The 22,504-nt window shown below is 50.4% G+C and overlaps 1 protein-coding gene across 5 annotated transcripts; it reads right to left on the bottom strand.

Moving 5' to 3' along the window:
* Positions 1-1,666: 1,666 nt before the first annotated feature.
* INPP5K (inositol polyphosphate-5-phosphatase K) lies at positions 1,667-21,763 on the bottom strand. 5 transcript variants are annotated; one of them, XR_013354083.1, is made up of 13 exons: positions 21,443-21,761; positions 19,508-19,615; positions 19,070-19,178; positions 14,380-14,496; positions 13,854-14,029; positions 13,179-13,290; positions 12,385-12,494; positions 4,743-4,929; positions 3,736-3,873; positions 3,406-3,489; positions 3,132-3,236; positions 2,799-2,962; positions 1,667-1,899 (listed from the first exon to the last, which is right to left on the bottom strand). XR_013354083.1 is itself a non-coding variant. In XM_077851795.1 (12 exons), the coding sequence occupies exons 1-12, from the start codon at positions 21,493-21,495 to the stop codon at positions 2,903-2,905; spliced, it is 1,359 nt and encodes a 452-aa protein (XP_077707921.1). In that variant the 5' UTR covers positions 21,496-21,761; the 3' UTR covers positions 1,667-2,902. The 5 variants fall into 5 exon arrangements, 4 of the variants coding, with proteins under 4 accessions (XP_077707921.1, XP_077707924.1, XP_077707923.1 ...); XM_077851795.1 differs by having other exon boundaries at positions 1,667-2,962; XM_077851798.1 differs by having other exon boundaries at positions 1,667-2,962; positions 19,070-19,171; positions 21,443-21,458.
* Between the last annotated feature and the right edge of the window lie 741 nt (positions 21,764-22,504).

Below are 22,504 nucleotides of genomic sequence, written 5' to 3'. Positions count from 1 at the left end.
TTTTCCAGTCTTGTTGTTGCTAAATCACAGCTGACATTTTCCTGGCTTGGGACTGAGTCCTCAAGTCTTCAGCCATTCCTTACAGGAAGTAAGGGGAAGAGGATGGGAAGAAAAGTGACCTTTCCAGAGGGAGACACTGGCACAGGAGGGGCAGAACCCAGGGGGCTGGTGCTGGCCCTGACAGCCCCCTGGACAGGCACCTTCCCCTGGGGCACCCTTTCCTTCCCTCCCCACTGCGTCCCCCGCCCAGGAAAGGCCAGCAAAACTTCCTTCCTTCCTCTGAGAAGCACATCTATCTAGGGCAGGCTCATCCCCAGTGGCCACACAATGGCCCTTATCAGCTCTGGAGCCAGGCACAGAGACCCAGTGCACAAGTCTCATACATTTCCTGTTTCCACCCAGCGGGTCAGGGCTGAGCCCAGAGGGGCCATATCCTGACTGGGGCCAGGAGGCAGAACCCTCCCCCTTCCCCTTCCCGGCCTCTCAATCACTGCAGCCCCGCCCTCCCACACCAGGAGGGGCCCCCAACAGGAGGCAGGGTTAGGGATGTGTGAAGACTTAGGGGGGAAGGGGAGAGGTGGGCACAAGGACAAGCAAGCTCCACAAGCAGGTGGGTGGGGGGAACACCTGGGATCCAGTCCCAGGGCTACATGAATCAGAATAACGAGACAGGTATGCTGTTGCTTCGGCTGTTTTTCCACCTCTTCTCTCCCAGTGACCCTGTCAATGCATACATTATTCGTTTTTTGTTTTTGTTTTTTTAAGATTATATCCATTTATTCAGGAGAGACGCAGAGAGAGAGGTAGAGACACAAGCAGAGGGAGAAGCAGACTCCATGCAGGGAGCCTGATGTGGGACTCGATCCCGGGTCTCCAGGATCACGCCCTGGGCCAAAGGCAGGTGCTCAACCGCTGAACCACCCAGGGATCCCAATTATTTGCATTTTACAGACAACCAATACTCCTATGTGGGTAGAGGTATAATTCAGATTCCGATCCAGGTCTTGACCTCGTTCCTGGGTTTCTGGCCCCGCATGAGATCACTGCTGCCTGTGTAACTTTGGATCATGCCTCTCTTCTGAGCTTTGGCTTCCCTGTCTGCCAAATGACAGGTGCGGTGTGGCAGTGCCCATGATGCTTGTGTAGGTGAGAAGTGGGTGAGTGTGGGTGGTCAGGGATCCTCAGGTGTGAGTGTGTTGGGGCAGGGGTGGCAATTACATGGAGACCTTGGGGTGGGAGGCTTGGAGAAAAGGTAGCACACAGAAAAAAGACGGTGACGTTTTTGGCTAGCTCGACCTGGGACCAAGGCTCAATACTAAGGTGCAGGAATGTGGGTGAGGAAGCATGAATCAGTGAATGCAGAGCACCTTTTCTGAGAGTTGTCAGTTCCCAGAAACCCATTCTACTTCACAGCAAGCTAACCTAAATGCTTAACAGGTAGCATAGCTGGCTTGCCCCAACTGTGCCAGGGACCCAGAGGGCCGCCATCCTGGGACCTCATCCCATTCCCATCCAGGCAACATGTGCCACTCTCAGACACAGAAAGTCTAGTCTAGATCTACAAGGCCCTCATCTTAGAGTCTAGCAAGGGTCCATCACCATGTGCCATGGAGTTACACACTACCACCACCACCATCACCCCCCATCATGGAGCCACACACAAGCATAAAAGCCATGTTTCTAATTATCCTCCAATACAACAGACACAGAACACAGCCATGGGCCACTAGAAGCCAGGGGAACAGTTCTTCATGGTACACACAGCTCCCAGGGTGGAGTATGGATCACAGAGTGACTAGAATGTCCCTCAGTCTCAGGTGATAGGATAGGCGTGATAGTCACAGAGCAGGTTCCCTGAGGTGTCTTCTCCTGGGAGAAGGGCTGTTGAATCACCAGTGGCTGGAGGCAAGTGGTGAGGGTGGGACTGAGTGCCCACACAGCACGTAGAGAATGCTCTCTGAAGACCCTCAAGGGTAGATTCCCCAAAATATCTAGATTCTGGCTCTCTTCTCTGCCTGCCTCCACTTCTAGGTGTTAGGGCAGTCCAGAGAGAGGCAGGTTTCTGGCCAGTGACTGGAGGCAAGGGTAGGAGCAGATGAGCTCGACTGGGCAAGAAAAACCCTGGAAAAGTCTGTGGCCACAGCTGCCAACACTTCACAAGAGGGCAGGTTAGGGCATGGAGCCTGACCCACCAGCAGAAATGAACTTGGGTCCAATCCTTTGCTCAGGCCCTGGAATTTCCTGGATCAGACTCCACGGGGGCAGGGGTGCTGGCAGGACACTCATCATCCTGCCCACAACCCCTACAAAAGAGCCTGGGTGGAAGGGCCTTTCCATCCTGCCCACTTAGTCTAATTGCTTTTGCTAAAAGCAGGGATCCCAAACCCTCCGCCCATCCCTCAGGGGGACAGGCAATGAGATGGCAAGACTCCTGGAACCCAGGGTTGCTTGTGCCAACCAGTCAATGGAGCCTGTGCAAATATGAGCATCTCCCCCTTCCAGGCAGCCTGAGGCTCGGGATGGCGTGACAAGAATGCAGGCCTGTGCCAGATAGGGCATGTGCCTGGCAGGTCTGCTTGGGCGGGACTGGGAGTGTGTGTGGGGAAAATCAAGAAACGAGCTATAGGCTGGAGGGGTCCTTCCTACATCCGGTGGACTGTCCCAGGTCTTCACTGTTGACAAACTAGCTGGTTTCATTCACATCTCAGCAAGAAAAGCCTGAGTGGCCAATTCTAGAGATCTGGACTAGAGAGAGCAAAGGCGTGTAGCTAGAGCTCCCCCTGGGAGGTGGAGGGTACCTGCTGCCTCTGGGAGCTGGGTCAGGCCCCCAGTGCTCCTGGCAGTGGTAGGCAGAGCTGGCTCCTAGCTTTGGCCTCCGCCCTGGATCCACTCTCATCTGGGCTCAGATATGTGGTTGGGCTTCACTCAGCAGGTCCTCCGCCAAGAAGGAGCTAGGCTGGATCTGCAGGGATAAAACAGATGGTGAGTAGAAGAGGGGAAGAGCAGATTTTCCTGTGTCTCTATCATTCCCCTTTTCCAATGGATGCAGCTCCATGGTATAAGTGGGTCCCTAGGACTGTGGCCCTGGAGAACTGATGAGGTGTTCAAATCCCCTTCCCTCACCAGCATACCTTGAAGGGTTTGCTTATCCCCACCACAGAATGTAGATTGTTGCTATAGTAACAGAGGAGAAACTGGTCCTCAGTCTCAGGGATATCCCTGGTATTGAAGTATACCTGGAGGAGAGGATGGATAAGAATGGGGTCAGCTCCCTGGCCTGGGCCCCATTCAGCTCTCAGCAACAAATTATCCCACCCTCTGTTCCTTCCAAGAGACAGAACAGTGCTCAGGCAAGCCCACATGCTGGAGACAGGGGTTACCTATCTCAGGAAAGGGGGCAGGTACCTGGATCAGCCCATCGCTGAAGGAGACCTGGTTGTCCCTGACCCAGACATAGGACACGTAGTCATTAATGTGGCGCAGCCCCACCTGTGGGAGAGGGGATTGGGCAGTCAGTGGTCTGGGAGGACACGGAACAACAAGGAAAGGATGCCTCAGGCTGGCCATTGTACAGTATGCATCCTCCCCTTCACTGCCAGCCCCTAGGTGGGCAAGGACTTGTGTGGGGGATGAGCATCAGCTCTTCAGTCTCTGTACCCAGCTCCCATGAGCCCTCAGGATGGATAAAACAAAGGGGTATGGCTGATGGACACCATGTCTTGCTCGCCACATCACCTTGTATAGTCCAATCCAGTCCCAGGGGCTGCTGAGAAAGTCTGGGGTCAAGGAGTAGCTGATCAACATGTCGTTCTCCATGGTCCACAGCCCCTCGGGCATCAGGGTGATCGGTGGAACAGACACCAACGGCTTCAGCTACACACAGGGGTGGGAAAGGGGTTGAAATCCCACAGCATCATTCCTTTCCCTGAGACTAACGTTCTTGCCATGCCCTTCCAACACATCAGGGTCAGCGGGGCGGAAAGGGGGCACACAAGGGATTGGGCAGAGAACTCCACCAGGCTGCCCCGAGAAAGTATCAGACCTTGGCTGGCCAGCTGGAAGGAGAAAGGGCCAAAGGCTTGTCAGGGGTGGTTGGCCCTGCCAGGGAGGATGGGGCTGGGGGCCCAGTGGGTAATAAAGCAGAGAGCCAAGTGCTGAGGGGTGAAGGAAGGTAGGAAAGAATGGGGCATTGCTGACAGGTTTAAGATAAAAGAAGCCAGGTAGCTGCTCTAAGGCCCCTATGGTTCCTGACTCAAAGCAGGGAGGGTAGCTCAGGGGAAAATAGCTATAGGCATGCAGACGGACAGACAAACCAGTATTTGAAAAAGTGAAGGCTGAGGGCAGCCAGCAGGTCTCAAAGAAGGTCAATATTGCTTTGGTCATTTGATGGCAAGATGCAAGGATGGAGGGAGCTCCCTTTGCAACCTGATCCAGGTAGATTTAGGACAAATAGAAGGAAGTCCTACTTCACGTGGTAGGTAATAAGCATAATGGAACTCATTAGCCCCAAGGGACAGTACCAAGAGGAAATGGAAACCTATTCACAAAGGGTCCGAACATGGTTTTTGACAGAGCCCTCAACAGCTTCTAAGAGCTGGGATACCTGACCTGGGAGGAATGGCAATGGTGTCCTCCTACAAGTCTCCCCTGGGAGATCTGCTGACATTAGAATCCAGGGCTGGGGGGTCTGGGACGTGGCCCAGTGGGTGCTCTGTTAAGGGCCAGGCAGCCTGGAAATTCACCTCCAAGTCAAAGGTGCTGGTGACAGGCTTATGGTCACTGATGCAGTACATCATGTGGCTGACATAGCTCCTCAGAGACAGGCAGAAGTGGGGGACTGGCAGCCTCTGGTTGTGGGGATTGGCTTGGGGCTGCCGCTTCAACCTCCATAGGATGCGGTCGGTCCATGCAGGCTTGCGCTTTTTCTCACTGGGGGTGGAGGAGGAAAAAGAATGTGGAGAAAAGGGTTGGCAGGAGAGCAAGATGGGTTGGCAGGAGAGCAAGATGTACCCCAAACAAGCCTGCTGGAACCCCGAACATCAGGGTCTATTGGTGGCCCCAAGACCCCTGGGCCACAGTGGGAGTGTGGCATGGTAGTAGGTAGGAATCAGAAGCATACTGGCCTTTGTCAGAATCAGTCAGGGCCTTTAGTCAGGTCTACATTTTTATGAGTCAAATTGTGATCTAGAAACATTCCATTTCAAAGCCTTTCTTACTTCTAGAACAAAAACAGCAGTAGACCAAAGAAGCTGAGGCTAGGACTTTGGAGTCAGAGGTAAGCTGGAATTTGGCTTCAATTTCACTAATGGTGAGATCTCAGGAAAAGAAAGGGAAGCACTTCAGGAGGTTCACCATGTGCCTGCCGTCAGTACCACCTGTCCCCCTCTCACAGGTGGAGAAACTGAAACTTAGTGAGGAAAGAACCTTCACAAAGTCACATGGCTACTGAGTGGCGGAGTCAGGATTCAAGGCCAGGCAGCATGACCACAGAACACAAGTTCTTAACCACCAAGCTAACCCCTCTTAGGCCTCTGCTTTCTCATCCATAAGATGAAGGTAATAATAGTTACCCCACAGGGTTGCTGACATGATTAAATGAAATAGGGCACATGAAATATTTAGCACAGTGCCTGGTACAAAATAAGCTCTCTGCGCTTCGTTCTTAATAGTCAACTGAGAGATCTCTGGCCTGTTCTTTGCTTAACCAGCTTCACTCACTCAAGAGGCCGTATAGCCCCTGGAGACTGGAGTGCTTTCCTCCCCTAGGTTACTTTTACCCAAGACAGGCAAGTCTCTGACTCCTAACACAGCTATGCCCAGTCAGCTATTGAGGTGTTTTTTAAGACTGGCTGGGCAAGCAGGCTGTGCCCTCCAAGGGGAGACCCCACAATCTGGAATGGCAGTGGAAGCAGTTGCTGTTCTGGGTTCCTCCCCCTTGATTTTAAATGAACCCAGAGTAGTAAATCTTAGTCAGATGGTTCCCCACTTTATTTATTTATTTTTGGTTCCCCACTTTAAAACCTTTCAGGAGTTTTCACTGCCTCCAGAATAAGGCTCAAGTCCCCAAGGATGGCTTTTTTCCTGACACCCTTCCCCTTCTCTATCTCCCCGTACCGTCCCAGACCCGTCCACACCAGTGACTCTCCAGCCTCTGGACCTTTACTCTTGCAGTTTTTGCTGCCTGGAACACCCTTCTTCACAGAGAGAGGCCCAATTCCAATGCTGTCTTTGTCTGAAAGCCGTCTTTGAGCTTTGCTTTCTGCCCTCAAAGCATTTTGTACCAGTGCTTCCCCTATTATGTTATCCAGTGCTGTCGTTTCCTGTTTCCCAGTCTGCAAGTTGGCTAGTGTGAGCTCAGAAGGCAAGCACGGGCTCTCAAGGTCTCCTGCACAGCCTCAGCTTTAGTACAGAGCCTAGCACATAGTAGGCACAACTGCTTGTAGAACCTAAACTAGCGACTCCTGGGTGGTCCAGCGGTTGAGCGTCTCCCTTCAGTTCAGGGTGTGATCCTTGGATCTAGGATCTAGTCCTGCATAGGGCTCCCTGTGGGGAGCCTGCTTCTCTCTCTGTGTCTTTCATGAATAAATAAATCTTTAAAAAAAAAAAAGAAAAAAAAGAACCTAAACTAAAACCCCAAACTCAAATCTCTCTCCTCAAAAAACGCCCATCCAGGGCAGCCCCAGTGGCACAGGGGTTTGGCGCTGCCTGCAGCCTGGGGTGTGATCCTGGAGACCTGGGATGGAGTCCCACATCAGGCTCCCTGCATGGAGCCTGCTTCTCCCTCTGCCTGTGTCTCTGCCTCTCTCTCTCTCTGTCTATGAATAAATAAATAAAATCTTAAAAAAAATAAAACTCTTCAATAACTTTATTTTATATTTTTTTAAGATTTTATTTATTTATTCATGATAGAGAGAGAGAGAGAGAGAGAGAGAGGAGGAGGGAGAAGCAGGCTCCATGCTGGGAGCCCAACGTGGGACTCGATTCCCGGACCCCAGGATCACCCCCTGGGCCAAAGGCAGGGGCTGAACTCTAAGCCACCCAGGGATCCCCTCTTCAATAACTTAAAAAAACAAAAAACAAAAACGCCCATCCAATCCTAATGTATACAGTTTCAGATGCTGATAACCAGTTTGCAATGCTATTTTTCGCCTTCTGTTTTATTCACTTACTGTTTTAAATAAACATTTCCGACATACTGTTGTCCATTCAACAGTAATACAGTCTTCTAGCAACAGAGGCAGAATGATGTCTCGCTGGTAAAGTCTGACTCCAGAGTCAGACACCAGGATTTGGGGGAAGGTTCTGCCCTGTTAATTAAGAGCTATGTGGTTCTGGTTGGTGAACACGTGACTTAGAGTGGTGGGCTCAGAGGGCATGGAAGCTCCTTGCCTTCTCGTCACACCTTGCCCTAGGCACCTTTTCCATATTCCTGTTCCTGAATTATATCATTTTATAATTAACTGGTAATCTAGTTTAAAGGAGAAAGAGAAAAAGCTACATGCTCATGGGCAAGTGGCTTCACTACTGCCAGCTTCAGCTCCTTCAGCTCTAAGATGGGGTGATAACAGTACTTCCTTCAAAGAGCCATTAAGAGCTTAAACAAATTAGGGTGTGTCAAGGGAGTGGTCAAGAATCACTAACTGGCTCAGGCTCCTCGCATTGTCTGAACCTTCCACTCTTCTGAGGAATGCTCAGAGCTATTCTGCAGAGTGCTATTTCCACCCCAGACATGACAGACACAGAATCTCTGAACCCACGTATCTGGCAATGCTTAAACTTGGGAATGAACCACACAAAGTACCACTCTCCCTTTCAAAGCATTGCCCCACCCCAACTTCCCTATTATGGTGACTTGTTGTCACTTTAGGGTCCTCCTTAAGTCCTGACCACTGCCTGTCTTTCCTTCCTCCTTTTCCAGGGCCTGCCCAGGCTTATCACTGGGCACCTGTATGCTTCAGTCTTTCTTTTTTAAAAAAATATTTTATTTATTTATTCATGAGAGACACAGAGAGAGAGGCAGAGACATAGGCAGAGGGAGAAGCAGGCTCGATGTGGGACTTGATCCCAGGACCCTGAGATCACTCCTCAGATCACCCTGAGGCAAAGGCAGGCACTCAACCACTGAGCCATCCAGGTATCCTGCTTCAGTCTTTCAATGAAGATTTACTGAGCCCTTATTATGTGCCGGGCAACTGGGCATCTGAAAAATGGGACTGACAAGGTCCTCAAGGACCTTTGTCTGAAACAAAGTTAAATGTGTACAAATTGGGGCACCTGGCTTGCTCATTCAGTAGAGCATGAGACTCTCAATCTCAGGGTTGTGAGTTCAAGGCTCATTTTGGGCATGGAGCCTACTTATAAGTAAATAAGTGAATAAATGTGTACAAATTAAATATTACATATATTCCCCCAATTCTCCATTTCTTTCTTTCTAAGATTTATTTATTTATTGGAGAGAGAGAGAGCGTGCACGTGTGCACACAAGTGGGGAGGGGCAGAAAGAGAAAGAAACTCAAGCAGAGTGTTCGCTGAGCATAGAGCCTGATGGAGGTCTTGATTCCACGACCCTGAGATCACAACTAGAGCTGAAACCAAGAGTTGGATGCTTAACCGACTAAACCCCGCCTCCACCGAAGGGCTCTCCCGTGCCCAGTTCTTCATTTCTAATAATAATTGCAAAACATAGGGTCTTCCTGTGATAGGTGTCTAATGGCCTAGTCCTAATCCTCTCAGCACTCACTGGTAGTATATTATAGGTCACGTTCTCCTCTATTTACAAGACACTGAAGTTCAGAGGTCACTCTGTCCAGGCAGAAGTTAGATGCTTGCCCAGGTCTATGAAGTCCGTGCTCCTTCCACTGCACTCCACTGGCCAATTCCCAGCAGCCAGAACTGTCTCATAGTCTTACCAGAACTGGACCTCACTTAGGCTTTTTGGCTGAATGGTTGTGATTGAGTACAAGAATTGTTTCTGGAGATTAGTATGTCCTTACTTTAGAAAAACTAAAACCAACTAGCTCTGCAAATTTCTCTAGAGCCTAGAAAATTGAGGCAATTTGCTGATCCCAAAGTAATGATGTGTTCCATTTCTGGGTCTGAAATGAAACTTTTCCCTTCAGCTCCGTATAGTTGGCTTCTAAGTATCTCCCTGAACTCTGGACATGAATCTTGACTAGATTGATCCTAATACCCTCGGCTCGTTGCCTAGTGGAAGAGGCTGACCAAGCTCGTGATGACTTAACAAAACCTTATAGCAATCCTTGACTTTAACAGGATTTCCCACTTGGGCCCTTTCATCTTCTCCTATATGGAGCTGACATTTCGGCTCATGGATATTGCCATGGCTGGGCAAAGCCACGTGTGTACCATGCCCTGCACACAACTCACTCACAGTCACTTTGTACAGTTGGTCAGGCTCTTCTCAAGGTATCTTTCATCGGTGCTGTTGACTGACCAGAATGCTGCCCTTCTTTCTGCCAAACTATGCTGTTTCCTTGACAGTAGCTCTGATTGACTCCTGGCTTCAGGTGCCTACTTCCTTACTATTCATTCAACCTCCTTCAGTACTTTCAGAGTTCTAGAACCTTCTAATGGTCAACTCCTGGACTTGACAGTGCTTATTTGGATCTCTTGCTGTGGATGGATCCCTCTAATAGACTGGCTCTACCCTCCCCCCTTTTAAAAAAGATTTATTTATTTATTCATGAGAGACACATACAGAGGCAGAGACATAGGTAGAGGGAGAAGCAGGCTCCCCACAGGGAGTCCGATGTGGGACTTGATCCCAGATCCCAGGATCATGCCGAGCCGAAGGCAGACGCTCAACCGCTGAGCCATCCAGGCATCCCATAGACTGGCTGTCCCTTAAATACTTTATCTTTTCCTTTTGTCCTCTCAGGCTCCCAAAAGACAATAAGCCAGGCACTATGCTATATACCAGAGATGGTCATAAATCAGATGCAGTCTCTTCAGGTATTTGTAGTACAGCAGGAAAAGCACAGTGACTTAAAAGCAACACTGAAAGCATGGTGTGTGCAAGGCTTTCAGGCAGCATACAGCCAGGAGAGAACTCTCAGTGAGATGGAGAAGGGTTAGGGAAGTCTTTCTAACAGCGACGATGTCTGAACTGGATTTTCGAGGATGAATAACAGTCTGGTCACACAGGCACATGGTAAGTGCTCAGTAATGTCAATCACGATGTGGACTGTATCTATTATATGGAATTAAGTATCTGACTCCTCTTTAGCAAGCCTCTGCTATTCCAATCCTGCCTTCCTTTTTGCTGCTGCTGGCAAGACTCGCTGTGAATTTGGAGGTACTATGGGCTAGATGGAAGCACTGTGGGGCAGAGTTCAGAGTCAGGTCTTAGCTCCAGCTCCACCACTACTAGCTAAGCCTCCTGGGGAAGTCCTTTGAAGTCTTTTAACATCTCTGAGCCTCTGTATCCAAACTCAGTACCTGCTGCATACAGCCTAGCCTACACTCAGCTGTCTGTAAGGACTTCCAGTCTCCTGGTAGTTTCCCTACCATACCTGGGGGTAGGGGCAAAGGGACCCCTGGCCACATGGCCTGCCAGCAGCTTTCTTCGTGCTATCAAGTGAGGATTTAAAGTCCACTGGTAGAGGGCAGCCCGGGTGGCTCAGCGGTTTAGCGCCACCTTCAGTCGAGGGCCTGATCCTGCGGACCCAGGATCGAGTCCCACATCGGGCTCCCTGCATGGAGCCTGTTTCTCCCTCTGCCTGTGTCTCCACCTCTCTCTGTCTCTCATGAATAAATAAATAAATCTTTAAAAAAAAATAATAATGTCCACTGGTAGAAAGTCCCAGCCACCAAGGCCCAGGCCCATCCTATTGAGGTCTCACAATTTCCATGATAGCTCTCATTTTCAATGGATGGCTGGGAGTTTGGCAGTCTCCTTGAAGCTGTGGCCTCAGGCCAGCTGGCCAGCTAGAACCTGCCCTCTTACCTCCTTTCTGGCCTGCCTCTGTTGCCTAGGCTAGACTGTTTTCAGTGTTCATAGCCTCTTCTTGAGTGCATTGCCCAGGCCATGACCCCACCAAGTCTTGCTCTACAGTCCTGAAATGCCTCACCCCCTCTTCCTTCCTTGGAGGGGACACTGGCTCTGCCATACCACTTCTAGCACAGGGCCATCAGTTCTACCTCTCACCCTGGCCTGGCTGGGGAGATACTTATTCACTCCCTCAATTCTAGAGGCACTGCCCTGGAGGCACCTCCTGCCTCCCTCATAAGACAGTTCTGCGAAGAGGATGGGGCACCTGGGTGGCTCAGTTGGTTGGGTGTCTGCCCACTGCTTGGGTCGTGATCCTGGGGGCCTGGGATTGAGCCCCATGTGGGCTCCCTGCACAGTGGGGAATCTACTTATCCCTCTCCTTACCCCTTATTCCTGCTTGTGCTCTCTTAAAAAAAAAAAAAAAAAAAAAAAAAACAGCTCTAAGAGGAATAAATGAAGGAGCTGCTCCAGGTGAAACAAAAACCCTATAACATGGAAAGGGTTCTTCTTTTTCTTCGAAGAGAAGAGAATCCTTGCCAAATTGGAACAGGAACTTCATGCTGGAGCCGCTCTTGACCCTCTGCCTAAGCTTAAAGTTTCGGTGGTTACCTGGCCCCTTCTCGGCTTTTTAGAAAGGTTTTTAGTAAAACTACCACCTGAAGACATGAATCTAGCAACAGCAGTTGTCACAGTGCTTACCAGGTGCCAGGCACTGGGCTAAGCACACATAAGGTCTCATTCACTCCTCAACCTCATGAAGGTGGGTGCTTCTATCATCCCCATCTTATAGATGATAAAACTGAGGCTTAAGGACATGTAGCTGATGAGGACATGTAGCTGATGAGGGTCAGAGCTGTATCTCTAATTACTAGATGTACTGTCTCTATTTTGTTCCCTGTAAACTCCTCCATTGACAACTACTGCTTCATCTTCCTAAGTAGTACCTGATCCACTCACAGCTGGGGCAGGGGTACCTGATAGCAGTAGCTGGTTGAGCCAAGATTTCTGTCCCTGTCCGGAAAGGACCAGAAAGCCAGGGGGAGTGGAGGCAAGGGTTCCCAAAATGCTGAAATGCAGTCCCCCCCAAGTGAGGAATCAGCTGCTTCACCACCACCCCTACCTTGCCACCACCTTCCTGCTCTCTGATGACAATCTAGGACAACTCCCACAGTCACCACCTCATTAGGTGGGTGGGAGGTGCCACTCCTGAGGTGATGGCTGGATCTATTCCTGCTTCCCTAACACTTCTATTCTGAGGCAGCTCCTTCTGCCACACAATTTGACTTCCCAGGCCTCTTGGCCCCTCATTTTCTCCTCATAGGCTAATTCCAAATCTGTGACAGGCTGATCCTCTAAAGGTGGAGCCCCCTCACCTGGTGTCATAATTGTTGGAGTTCTTATCAAACTTGTAGGTGGGTGGAAAGAGCAGGGGGCCCTCCTGGAATTGCCGGAGCAGTGGATCGTGTCTCTTGGCGATGCTGAGCTGGAGAGAAAGGCACAGTCTCATCTCCTAGTAGTCCTGACCCAATGGCCCAGTACACACTCCATTCAAGGGCTCAGCACATGCCATCATGGTAGGCCAAGAGTCAAGCAATACCACTTCACTTCCTCACTGCTTCAGTGACAGCCTCAGCAGCCCTTTCCATTCCACCACCATCCCCTGGAAAGCAGCCGAATCCTTTTGCAAACATTATCCCATAGTCCTAGGGGAGGCAACTGCCTACTATTTCCCAGTCCTTGGACTATAGGAACCAGGCTTTGAATTCCGTCTGGGAGCCATTAGCAAACGTTATCAGAGGGGAGGCTGGAGTAGCCAGGGTCCCCTTGCAAAGGGATGGTATCTCATCTTCCAGGAGGCAAGCAAGCCTGGGGATGGAAAAGACGACAGGGATATAAGCGAGTTGGTGCTGGGTACAGGACCACAGCAAGCTGAAGCCCTTGCTTGCGTTCCCTATCTTAATGCACACCCACCAGCTCCCCCAAGTGAAGACCAGGCCCCTAGGGTGCAAAGCCCTGTTAAACTCCTCCCTGCCTGAGAACGAGGACTTCAAAGGCTTGGAAACGGAGAGCAGGTGCTCAGGAACCTGAGAAGTGGCCCCCCACATTTGATGTTAAATTTCCACAATGGGCCCAGATCACCCGTCTGGACCCTTCCCTCACTTGATACCTGATCCTTCTCCCACAGGTCACTGTAGCACCCATTTTTTATGGATTCCCGAACAAAATGCAGCCCAAAGTCCTCAATCCGAAAGTTCATGTCTCCAAACCAGAGAATGAGGCTGCAGAGAGAAAAAGCAGCTGAGGGTTGTAATGAGGGCAGAAAAGGGAGGAGCAGCAGGCCTCAAGCCTGCTTACTCCTCCAGCGCAGAGCTCAAGGGGCAGGTGAGACGATGGAAGCTGGGAGAGGAGCCAGTGACAGTGATGACATGGAATGGGCCCTACTGAACTATTCTCAAGGCTGCTTTCCTGCCATTTAAGCCAAAAAGACCAGCCCCCAAGGGCAAGTAACAAATACAGAGTAAGCTCTTGCCCTCCCTCCCCCTCCCTCAATAGGCCACAAGGCAAGGCTGAGAACCAGCTCCCTGGGGGTGACCTCAGGAACCACGGGGTTCTCAATCTAGTATGTTGAGAAGTGTACAAGTTCCTAGGCAGGTCATAGGGGTCAGGAAAAGGGAAGGGGTCCTAGACCCCAGGCAGGTAAAGCTGGACAGGAAAGCAGATGGGGCATCAGAGAAGAGGCTGAGAAAGGCCTGGAGTGGAACACAGGCTGCCTGAGGAGAATGCTAGCCTGGGCTGGTGTAGGGACGAGGGCAGGGGCAACACTTCACAAGTGCATGCTCACTCATGGTCCAGGATGTTAGGGATATCCTGTTCTTCAAAATTCTGCATCTCCAAGATCCGGTCAAAGTGCTCCAGCCTCTGGTCATTGTTGGCCATATGGGGGGGCAGGTGGCAGTTGATGATGCTGATATAGTAGCCATAAAGCTTCATGCAGATGTTTACACCTCCTTTGTTCCCCTGGTAGGACAAGTGGGCAGACGGGCAAGAAGTTGCTCTGAGACATACCTCCCCTTTCCCATCCCAAGCCTAAGCTGAGATGGTCTCAGCCTGCCATAGGATCTCTAGGGCTAGATACTCAGCTCCCTGGAGTGACCTCTCCATCTAAGAGCCCAGCTCACCCAGCCTGAGGCCTCTGGGGTGCTAAGCTCCCAGAGGCAGGAGAGCAGGTATGAGGGGCACTGGTCTGGAAGAGTGCTAAGGTTCATTTCACCCCCCTTTTCCATTTGTTTGCCCCAAAAGCATCCAGTCCTCCCCAGCCCAGTGGCAGAAGGCCTCCCAGCTCATGACTCAGAAAACTCAGTCCTTACCCAGTACCCGAAGAGGCCAGTGGGGGTGGATTTAGTAGAGAGGATCTGGACAAAGGGCAAATGATGATGCTTGGCAAAGAACAGTAAGAGGAGCCCCTGCATGCGGACACTGGACACCTACAGCATAGAGGGGACAATGGTCATTCATTTCCCTGCTCAGGCTGAGCAAGTCCTCATCCAGCCCTGAGGTCAATGGTATCTCAGCTTCAGGCTCAGAGTTTTATTCCCCTGAACTGCCAAATGATGTATTCTGAGAGCTAAGCAAATTCCAGTTTCTGTTCCTAGGCTTGGGTGGAAGGCAGAGAAGACAAGGCTGCCAGGGTACCCTGCCATCAGGAGAGCACTGACTCTTCAGTCCCGGTACCATGCAGCCTAGGGACTCCTCTCTCCATGTTCTTTTTTTTTTTTTTTTTAAAGATTTTATTTATTTATTCATGATAGACATAGAAAGAGAGAGAGGGGGCAGAGACACAAGCGGAACGAGAAGCAGGCTTCATGCCGGGAGCCTGATATGGGACTCTCGATCCCGGGGCTCCAGGATCACGCCCTGGGCCAAAGGCAGGCACTAAACCGCTGAGCCACCCAGGGATCCCCCTCTCTCCATGTTCTATGTGTCCTCTGGGCACTCCAGCTGCCACCCCTGTGGGCCAGGGCCTCTAAGAGGAAAGGCCTATGGTAAGATAGTGGCTAAGGGCACTGGCTTTTAAGTTATCCAGATCTGGGTTCAAATCCCACGTGGCGGGGCGCCTGAATGGCTCAGTGGTTGAGGCCTGCCTTTGGCTCAGGGCATGATCCCAGATTCCTGGGTTTGAGTCCCACATCAGGCTCCTTGCATGGAGCCTGCTTCTCCCTCTGCCTGTGTCTCTGCCTCTCTCTCTCTCTCTCTGTGTCTCTCATGAATAAATAAATAAAATCTTAAAAAAAAAAAAAATCCCATGTGGGCTCTTAGTATGTGATCTTGGGCCAAGTCTCAGTCGATTTTCTCATTGATAAAGCAAGACTCTATCTCATCTATCTCATAGATGCTGGAAAGATTAACTGGCAGCTATTATTTCCTGGTTTAAGGTTTTAAAATATATTTTTTTAGTAATCTCTGCACCCAATGTAGGGCTTGAACTCATGACCCCCAGATCAAGAGTTGAATGCTCTTCCAATTGAGTCAGCCAGGAGCCCCTGGTTTAAAGATTAAAAAAAAAAAATAAATGCAGGGAGTGGCGCCTGGCTGGCTCAGTTGGTAGAGCACATGACTCTTCATCTCAGCCCCGTGAGTTCAAGCCCCACGTTGGGCATGGAGCCTACTTAAAAAAAAAAAAAAAGTAAATTCAGGGAAAGAACATGAAAGAGCCTTCTAGGGTGCTAGAAATATTCTGTACCTTGACTTGACTAGTAGTAACATCAAAGCATATGCACATAACAATCCATCAAAAATACATCTAATTTCTGCATTTATCATAACTCAGTGGGAGAAAATTGAGAAAATGCTCCCCCAAATAATTATACACTGTGGGTAGTTGGATTTCCACAAAGGCAATAAAGAGGCAATGAGATGGGCAGCCTGGAATAATAGTGAAAGGGAATAGAAGGGAAGGGAGAAGAAATGGGTAGGAAATATCAGAAAAGGAGACAGAACATGAAGACTCCTAACTCTGGGAAAGGAACTAGGGGTGGTGGAAGGGGAGGAGGGCAGGGGGCGGGGGTGAATGGGTGACGGGCACTGAGGGGGGCACTTGACAGGATGAGCACTGGGCGTTATTCTGTATGTTGGCAAATTGAACACCAATAAAAAAAAATTATTATTTAAAAAAAAAAAAAAAAAAAGATGGGCAGCTTGGGTGGCTTGGGGGTTTAGCGCCGCCTTCAGCCCAGGGTGTGATCCTGGGGTCCCGTGATCGAGTCCCACGTCGGGCTCCCTGCATAGAGCCTGTTTCTCCCTCTGCCCTATCTCTGCCTCTCTCTCTCTCTCTGTGTGTCTCTCATGAATAAATAAATACAATCTTAAAAAAAAAAAAAAGAGGCAATGAGAGCAAGCACAGTGGACATGTGTTTGCAGACTGGGGAGAATAGTACAGAAATCCTTCATATTGCCAACCTTGTTAGGAACCATCATCCCTGTTCTGCAGACGGAAAGCTGAGGCTGAAGGAGACTAAGGAACCAGGAGGACTACTCAGATAACAATGTTAGAGGTCCAGGATCCCTACAATCCCTGCTGTCTGTGAGGTGGAATGGGAAAGGGCCATAGCCAGTGACCTCTCTCTGAGCTTCAGGCTGTCTACACCTACCACCCGAGTAGCTGTTTCCGGAGAATGAGGTGCAGAGGCCAAGGAGGAAATCCCCGGGTGGGGAGCATGTACTGGGGCCTTCCAGGAATTATGAAACTTGATCCCACAGGCCAGGAGCTCTGGCACAGTGGAGGAGTCAAAGCAGGGGGAACCCCAAGCCCAAGACTGAGTGAGGGAGGCGTGAGAACCTAGGATTGGGTAGAGGTTGCTACTAATGTGTCTCCAACCCCACCCTTCAGCCCCATCTTGGTGTCTCTTGTTCACAAGCATATATGACAACAGAACTGACTCCTAAGGAACTGCTAGAGATCCAGGAAGAGCTTTTAAGCTTAATCCTAACCCACAGAGCAAGTCTGGGCCACTAGGACCCAGCACAAAGGTACCAGTCCACTTTGTAAAGGAGTAAGGCTGGGGTTAGGAGAGGGAGGCAGGAAAGCCTCAGACTGGGAGAAAGGGTGGGGCTGTGGGGAAAGGCAGGAGACTTGCAGGGGAAGTTCTGTTAGAGGAAGTGAAGTAGGAGGAGCTAAGGAAGGGCCTAAGGGGAGGCAGCTAGGGGCCCTGGAGCCAGCAAAGGGGGTCAGGCCCAGGCTTCTCAATCTCTAACTGGCAAAAACTTCTGCCAGAGGAACAGGCTGCAAGTGGGGCTCACCCCTTCACCTCAACTCTTGGCTGGGGGAAGGAGGGTCACCCATCTGCTTTGGGTGCCAGGCCCTCAAGCAGGCCTCCCAAACATGGGAGGCCACATGGGTAGAATGGGTTGTGTCCCTGCCACAAGCTGAGCTAATTTCCTTGGCTTGATTCCAGTCTACCAATCCCTTAACAGTAAGCCGAGGTCCAAGGAGGCCTCCGGTCTTGGGAAGAAAGTGGGTGGTGAGAGAAGTGGTTCTGCCCTCTTGGAGGATCTAGCTTCCACATCTGTAGCAAGAGGCCTGAGCTTCATCTGGGGCTTGGGGACTGGCTTTTTCAGCCTCAGCAGGACAAAGCTTGTATTCCCTCCTCCTGGCTCTGCCCTTGAGAGGACTCACCCTTAGGCAAACTGGGGTAAGAGAATTAATTCTGAAGAAATATAGTCACCCAGAAAGGGATTAGAGGAATTCTGGTTATTTCCAAGAAATAATGCACAGAGTTCTTTAAATGGGAGTATGCTTCATGCCTCAGCTGTGAAGGACATAAAGGTGAAGATCTAGCAATCTAGAGCCTTCCTATGGTCTACTTCCCCCAAAGAATACTGGCCCTTCAGACTGAGAACTATTTTCCTCCCCCTCCTTCTCTCCTCTCCTAACCTCTGGGCCCCTGAGAATTTGAGGTACATGTCTCCTGTGATCAGAGGATACCCTCTGATACCAACAAGCTAGCCATGGGATACCTGTCAGCCTCAGAGCTCCCCAGTATAGCAACAAAGTATAGTAGTTAAGAACATGGGTTATGGGGCGCCTGGGTGGCTCAGTCGGTTAAGCATCTGCCTTAGGCTCAGGTCATGGTCCCTAGGTCCTAGGATCGAACCTAGTGTCAATGCCCTGCTCAGTGGAGAATCTTCTTCTCTCTCTGCCCCTCCCCCTTGCTCTTGCTCATGCTGTCTCTCTCAAATGAATAAATGGAAAATCTTTTTAAAAAATTAAAAATTAAAAAAAAATAAAAAATTGAAAACTTTTTAAAAAAGATTTTATTTATTTATTCATGAGAGATAGAGACAGAAACAGAGACATAGGCAGAGGGAGAAGCAGGCCCCATGCAGGGAGCCCGACGTGGGACTCGATCCCAGGACTCCGGGAATATTGCCCTGAGCCAGAAGGCAGACGGCCAACCACTGAGCCACTCAGGCATCCCCAAAATTGAAAATTAACTCCATGCTAATACAGTAAAGAAAAAAAAAAAAAAGAAGAACATAGGTTATGAAGTTTGAAAAATCTAGAGTCAAATCCCAGATAGCCTGTATGGCCTTTGAGTCTTGGTTTCATCTGCAAAATACCCACATTTCAAGAGAGTTAAGAGTGCTTAAAAATGTACATAAAGAGCTTATTTACAATGCTTACTGCCAAATAAGCACTCAATAAATGTTATCAGTTATTATTATACTCCGGGATTTCAGTCTGGGCATGTGAGTAGATTGGAGGCTGCGGTGGATAGGCACAAGTGTAAATAAGCCCTGCTGTGCTTCCCCCAGGATTCTCTCAACCTGAAAAATGACAAAGTGTTAAATGAACCCCTGGGGTCCCAGCTCAGCTCCACTGCACTAGAAAGACCCAAGGCAGGCAGGAGCCCCTGGCAGCCACGTGCAATTGAGCTTTAAGCCTTTAAATAAATGGAAACAGCATGAAAGCCTGAGTGGAAGATTGGAGAACTGGGGTTCTGACAAGAACATGACAAGAGGTGAAACACATTTCCCACTGCCCATGAACCTGTTAGTTACCTTGACGAAGCTCAGAGGGGAAAGCACATCCATGAAGAAACTGCTCCATGGGTCTTCAAAGGCAGTGTCAGAAAGGAGGCTCATGATCCCACAGTTCATTTCCTGCAAACTGCCCATCCCAGGTCAGAGGCTCTCCCCTGGCCTGGAGAGTAGGTCCTCTGCCACAGACATTTAGTACTGTCCTCAGCACTTTGAAACTTTGGCTATTCACGGCCGTGATCTCTCCCTCCCCTGGCTGTTGATTGCCAACCCCTTGCCATTACTGACTCAGGACAAGACATACTGACTAGTCCTGATGCAGGCTGAAAGCTCCCAACCTTAAGACTCCACAGTGAGGGAGGACAGGCTACAGTAGTACCCCATGGGGACAACTTTGGACTAGTCGGGCTTACCTATTTCAGAAATGGAAATGGGTGAAGGGGCACTGCAGATACCTACCCAATGACATACATGTCCAGATTCAGATTGTCTTTGTTCAGCTGAAGAAGATCACTGAGGTCTAGAGGAGGTGCTGCAGAGGCCACGTTCCATGTCACAACTTGTATGCTGTGGAAGGGATGCCAAGGGAAGTTGTGGAGGGGGCAGGAGCTTACCAAGTAATAAACAGGGGGAGAGGCCTGCTAATGGCTGCACCACAATTCACTGCAACTATAATGGGAAACACGAGTTTGTGTACCTGGTGGGAATAGGGGCACTGAACTACAAGCCCTTCATCCTCACTTTGTTTCTGAAGCAGGACATTTCCACCCTGTTTTAGCTCCTCCATGCAGGCTCATAACTGCCCACACCTTGGCAGCACTGGTACTGCTGACATTAGGAAAGTTGCCAAAGTGGGTGCAAAAGTTTCGGGGTCAGGTGAGAGAAGGGATAGGGATGGGGATGGGGCGGGTAGTCAGGAATTTAGTAATTCCACCAGTCATTCACACCTCAGGGCTCCTAAGACCACTAGAAAGATTCTGGAAGTTCAGTTTTCACCTTGTAAGAGGCCTCAGCACTACAAGACAGGAGAACTTCAAAAATAAAGATAAGACAATCATATCCCCCTTCTCTCCTCTTCCTAGCAGGTTCCTGGAGCATAGCCAAGTCTGCCAAGTATTTCAGGGAACCCAAGGAGAAGACTCTAAATAAGAGGGTTCTCAACATCTCCCTCAAGAGTCTACCCCCTTTTGGGAAAAATCATCAGTTGGATAACATCCTCAACCTTGGCTTCATATAAGCCTTAGGGAAGCAAAAGAACTAGATCAGCAGCTCTCAGTAACAATGGATCCCATCAGAGGCTCAGAGGAAGGACACTTACAGATCTCTTTAATTGAATAGTTACAGCAACACTCCCAAGAAAGCCCCAGAGTCAGCGGAGTACACAGCAGTCAGGGGCTACAAAACCTGCAGAGACCAAGGAGCCACCAAGCCTTAGGGGAGTCCTAGGTACACAATGAGGAGGAGGACCTGCAGTAGTGGAAAACCTAGAATGGGTGAGGGTACAGGGGGTTGAGAGAGGCAGGAGAACAGGGCAGCGTGTCCAGAACATCTTTTTTCCACCAGATCCTGTTCTTAGAGGTCCATGCTTTAAAAAGCACAACTTGAAATTCTTGGCCAGCTTAAAACAACTTCCCCTTAAAACAACTGCCCCTCCCAGTGAACATCAACAAAACAATACACAAACCACCTTCGGAGGCGTTTGGCCAGAGATTCTGCACTTCGTTTGTTTACGATCTCCCCCTGCTGTCCAACGCAGGATTAAGGAAAGTAGCCCTTTTAGTCCTAGGCTCTTCGGTTTTCCCAGAGACTAAGTGAATGGAGAGTCAAAGTCGGGATTTCTTGCCCTCACTCTCTGATCCGACGATTAGCAGCAAATCCTTACATTGTGACCTGCACTAAGATGGTGATTAGCGTTGTCCTTCGTTAAAGAACAAGCATGGGACCAGGCTATATCACTGCACTAAAGGATCTTATCTAAACCCGATTTCGGATTTTGGGAGGTCAAAACCGGATCAGGCAGACCCGTGATGTATGCGCTGACCAAAAGAATACAATTTCTATTCTAGAGCTGAGAGGAGACTGCCTTGTTATGTCTTTAACCTCAAACAGCCCAATACCGCTCCCTCCGCCAGAAGCCGACCGAAACACCTGCTTGGGGCGCCCAAATAGGAACGCGGTCGGTGGCCGGAGTCTGGAGGGAGCGCGGGGCTTGGGCCCCAAACACCCCCTCGACACTGGCTTGGGAGAACCGCGAAGGGTCTGTGAACTAGAACCAGCCCTGTAGGCGCGGTCTCTCTCCCAGTCTGGTTCTGCCCCAGAGCCGCAGCCCTGAGAGGGAAGGAGACAGCGATGCCCCTCGGAGCAGGTCGGCTTGCCGGCAGCCGCCTTCCTCACCTGAGCCTCTTGCCTCTTGGTTCGGTCGGCTTCCCTGGGTTCAGGGCCGCCATGGTCCCCACGCCGCGGCCCCGCCGGCTCGTGTCTCCCCCCAGCTGCTCCCGGCCCGATCCACCTCCCTCCGGCGGCAGGTCCCGGCTAGCTCCCTCGCACCCGATTGTTTTCCTTCCGGATTCTGATCCGCCGCCTCGGCTTCCGTAAGGGGCGGGGCTTAGGGGCACGAAGGGCTCTGGGTGGTGCGGCCTGGGGGAAGAGGCGGGACTCTCCAACCAGCGCGAAACGCTGAGAGGAAAGAGCCTTAGGGGATCCGGGATGTAGAGGAGGCGCGTCTCGGTGTCGGCAGCGCCCGACGCAACACTGCCCCGCCCGGAGCGCGGCGGCGCGGCGGCGGGCTCGTCCGTCAGCCCCGCGGCTCCCAGGGTGCCCCGCGCAAGCCGCAGCCCCGGCCGCACGCGCAGCCTGGTCCCGGCCCGTTCCGCTGGTGTCGAATGAGGTCTCCGACCTCGGCGCTGTGCCCCTCCAGGTTCCCAACGCCTCGGGGTCCAATGGGTGAAGGGTGAGGGTGGTGCCGGCCCAGCCACTGTCCTGCCTGTAAACCCTCATCTACAGGTAATCGCTCTCGTGTCGGTCATTGAGCTCCTCCATCCTTACTTCTCCCCCTCTCCTTAAAGTGCTTTTCGCTTTTCAAACTCATTACCTATTACACGTTAGACGTAGGGAGTTCCTGGACACTTAGAAAATTAGCCACCAAAGAATGAGAAATAAATCACTGCCTCTATTTGATGAATAGAAGTGAAGATTACTTTGCCACAGGTTAACTAAGATTTTCTTCAAATAACTTGTTCTCAATCTTTTTGTGGGGTGGGGAGGGCGGTGCATGGGATCCTTTGGGGATCTGATGAGAGCCATGACTCTCCCTCGAAAAATGCACACACAGTTTTACAAACAAGTTTTAATGAGGTTCACAGACCTGGAAGCCAGGGTAAGAACTCTTTTAAATAAATGTTTTGCTTGGTAGGATAGCAAAAAAGAGGGAGATGTGAAGACTAGGGGAGACAAAAG

The sequence above is a fragment of the Canis aureus genome, chromosome 16 (assembly GCF_053574225.1).
Source record: "Canis aureus isolate CA01 chromosome 16, VMU_Caureus_v.1.0, whole genome shotgun sequence".
Taxonomy (NCBI): domain Eukaryota; kingdom Metazoa; phylum Chordata; class Mammalia; order Carnivora; family Canidae; genus Canis; species Canis aureus.
Note: the sequence above shows the minus strand (reverse complement) of the source record. Positions and strands in the feature narration are given on the sequence as shown.

Coding starts and splice junctions, on each gene's coding strand:
- INPP5K (XM_077851795.1), bottom strand. CDS start 21,495: ATGGCGGCCCTGAACCCAGGGAAGCCGACCGAACCAAGAGGCAAGAGG. Junction 14,497..19,069: donor CCCCTCTGAGCTTCGTCAAG/GTAACTAACAGG, acceptor TCTATGCTGTAG/GTGTCCAGTGTCCGCATGCA. Junction 4,930..12,384: donor TCCAACAATTATGACACCAG/GTGAGGGGGCTC, acceptor CTCCACCCCCAG/TGAGAAAAAGCGCAAGCCTG.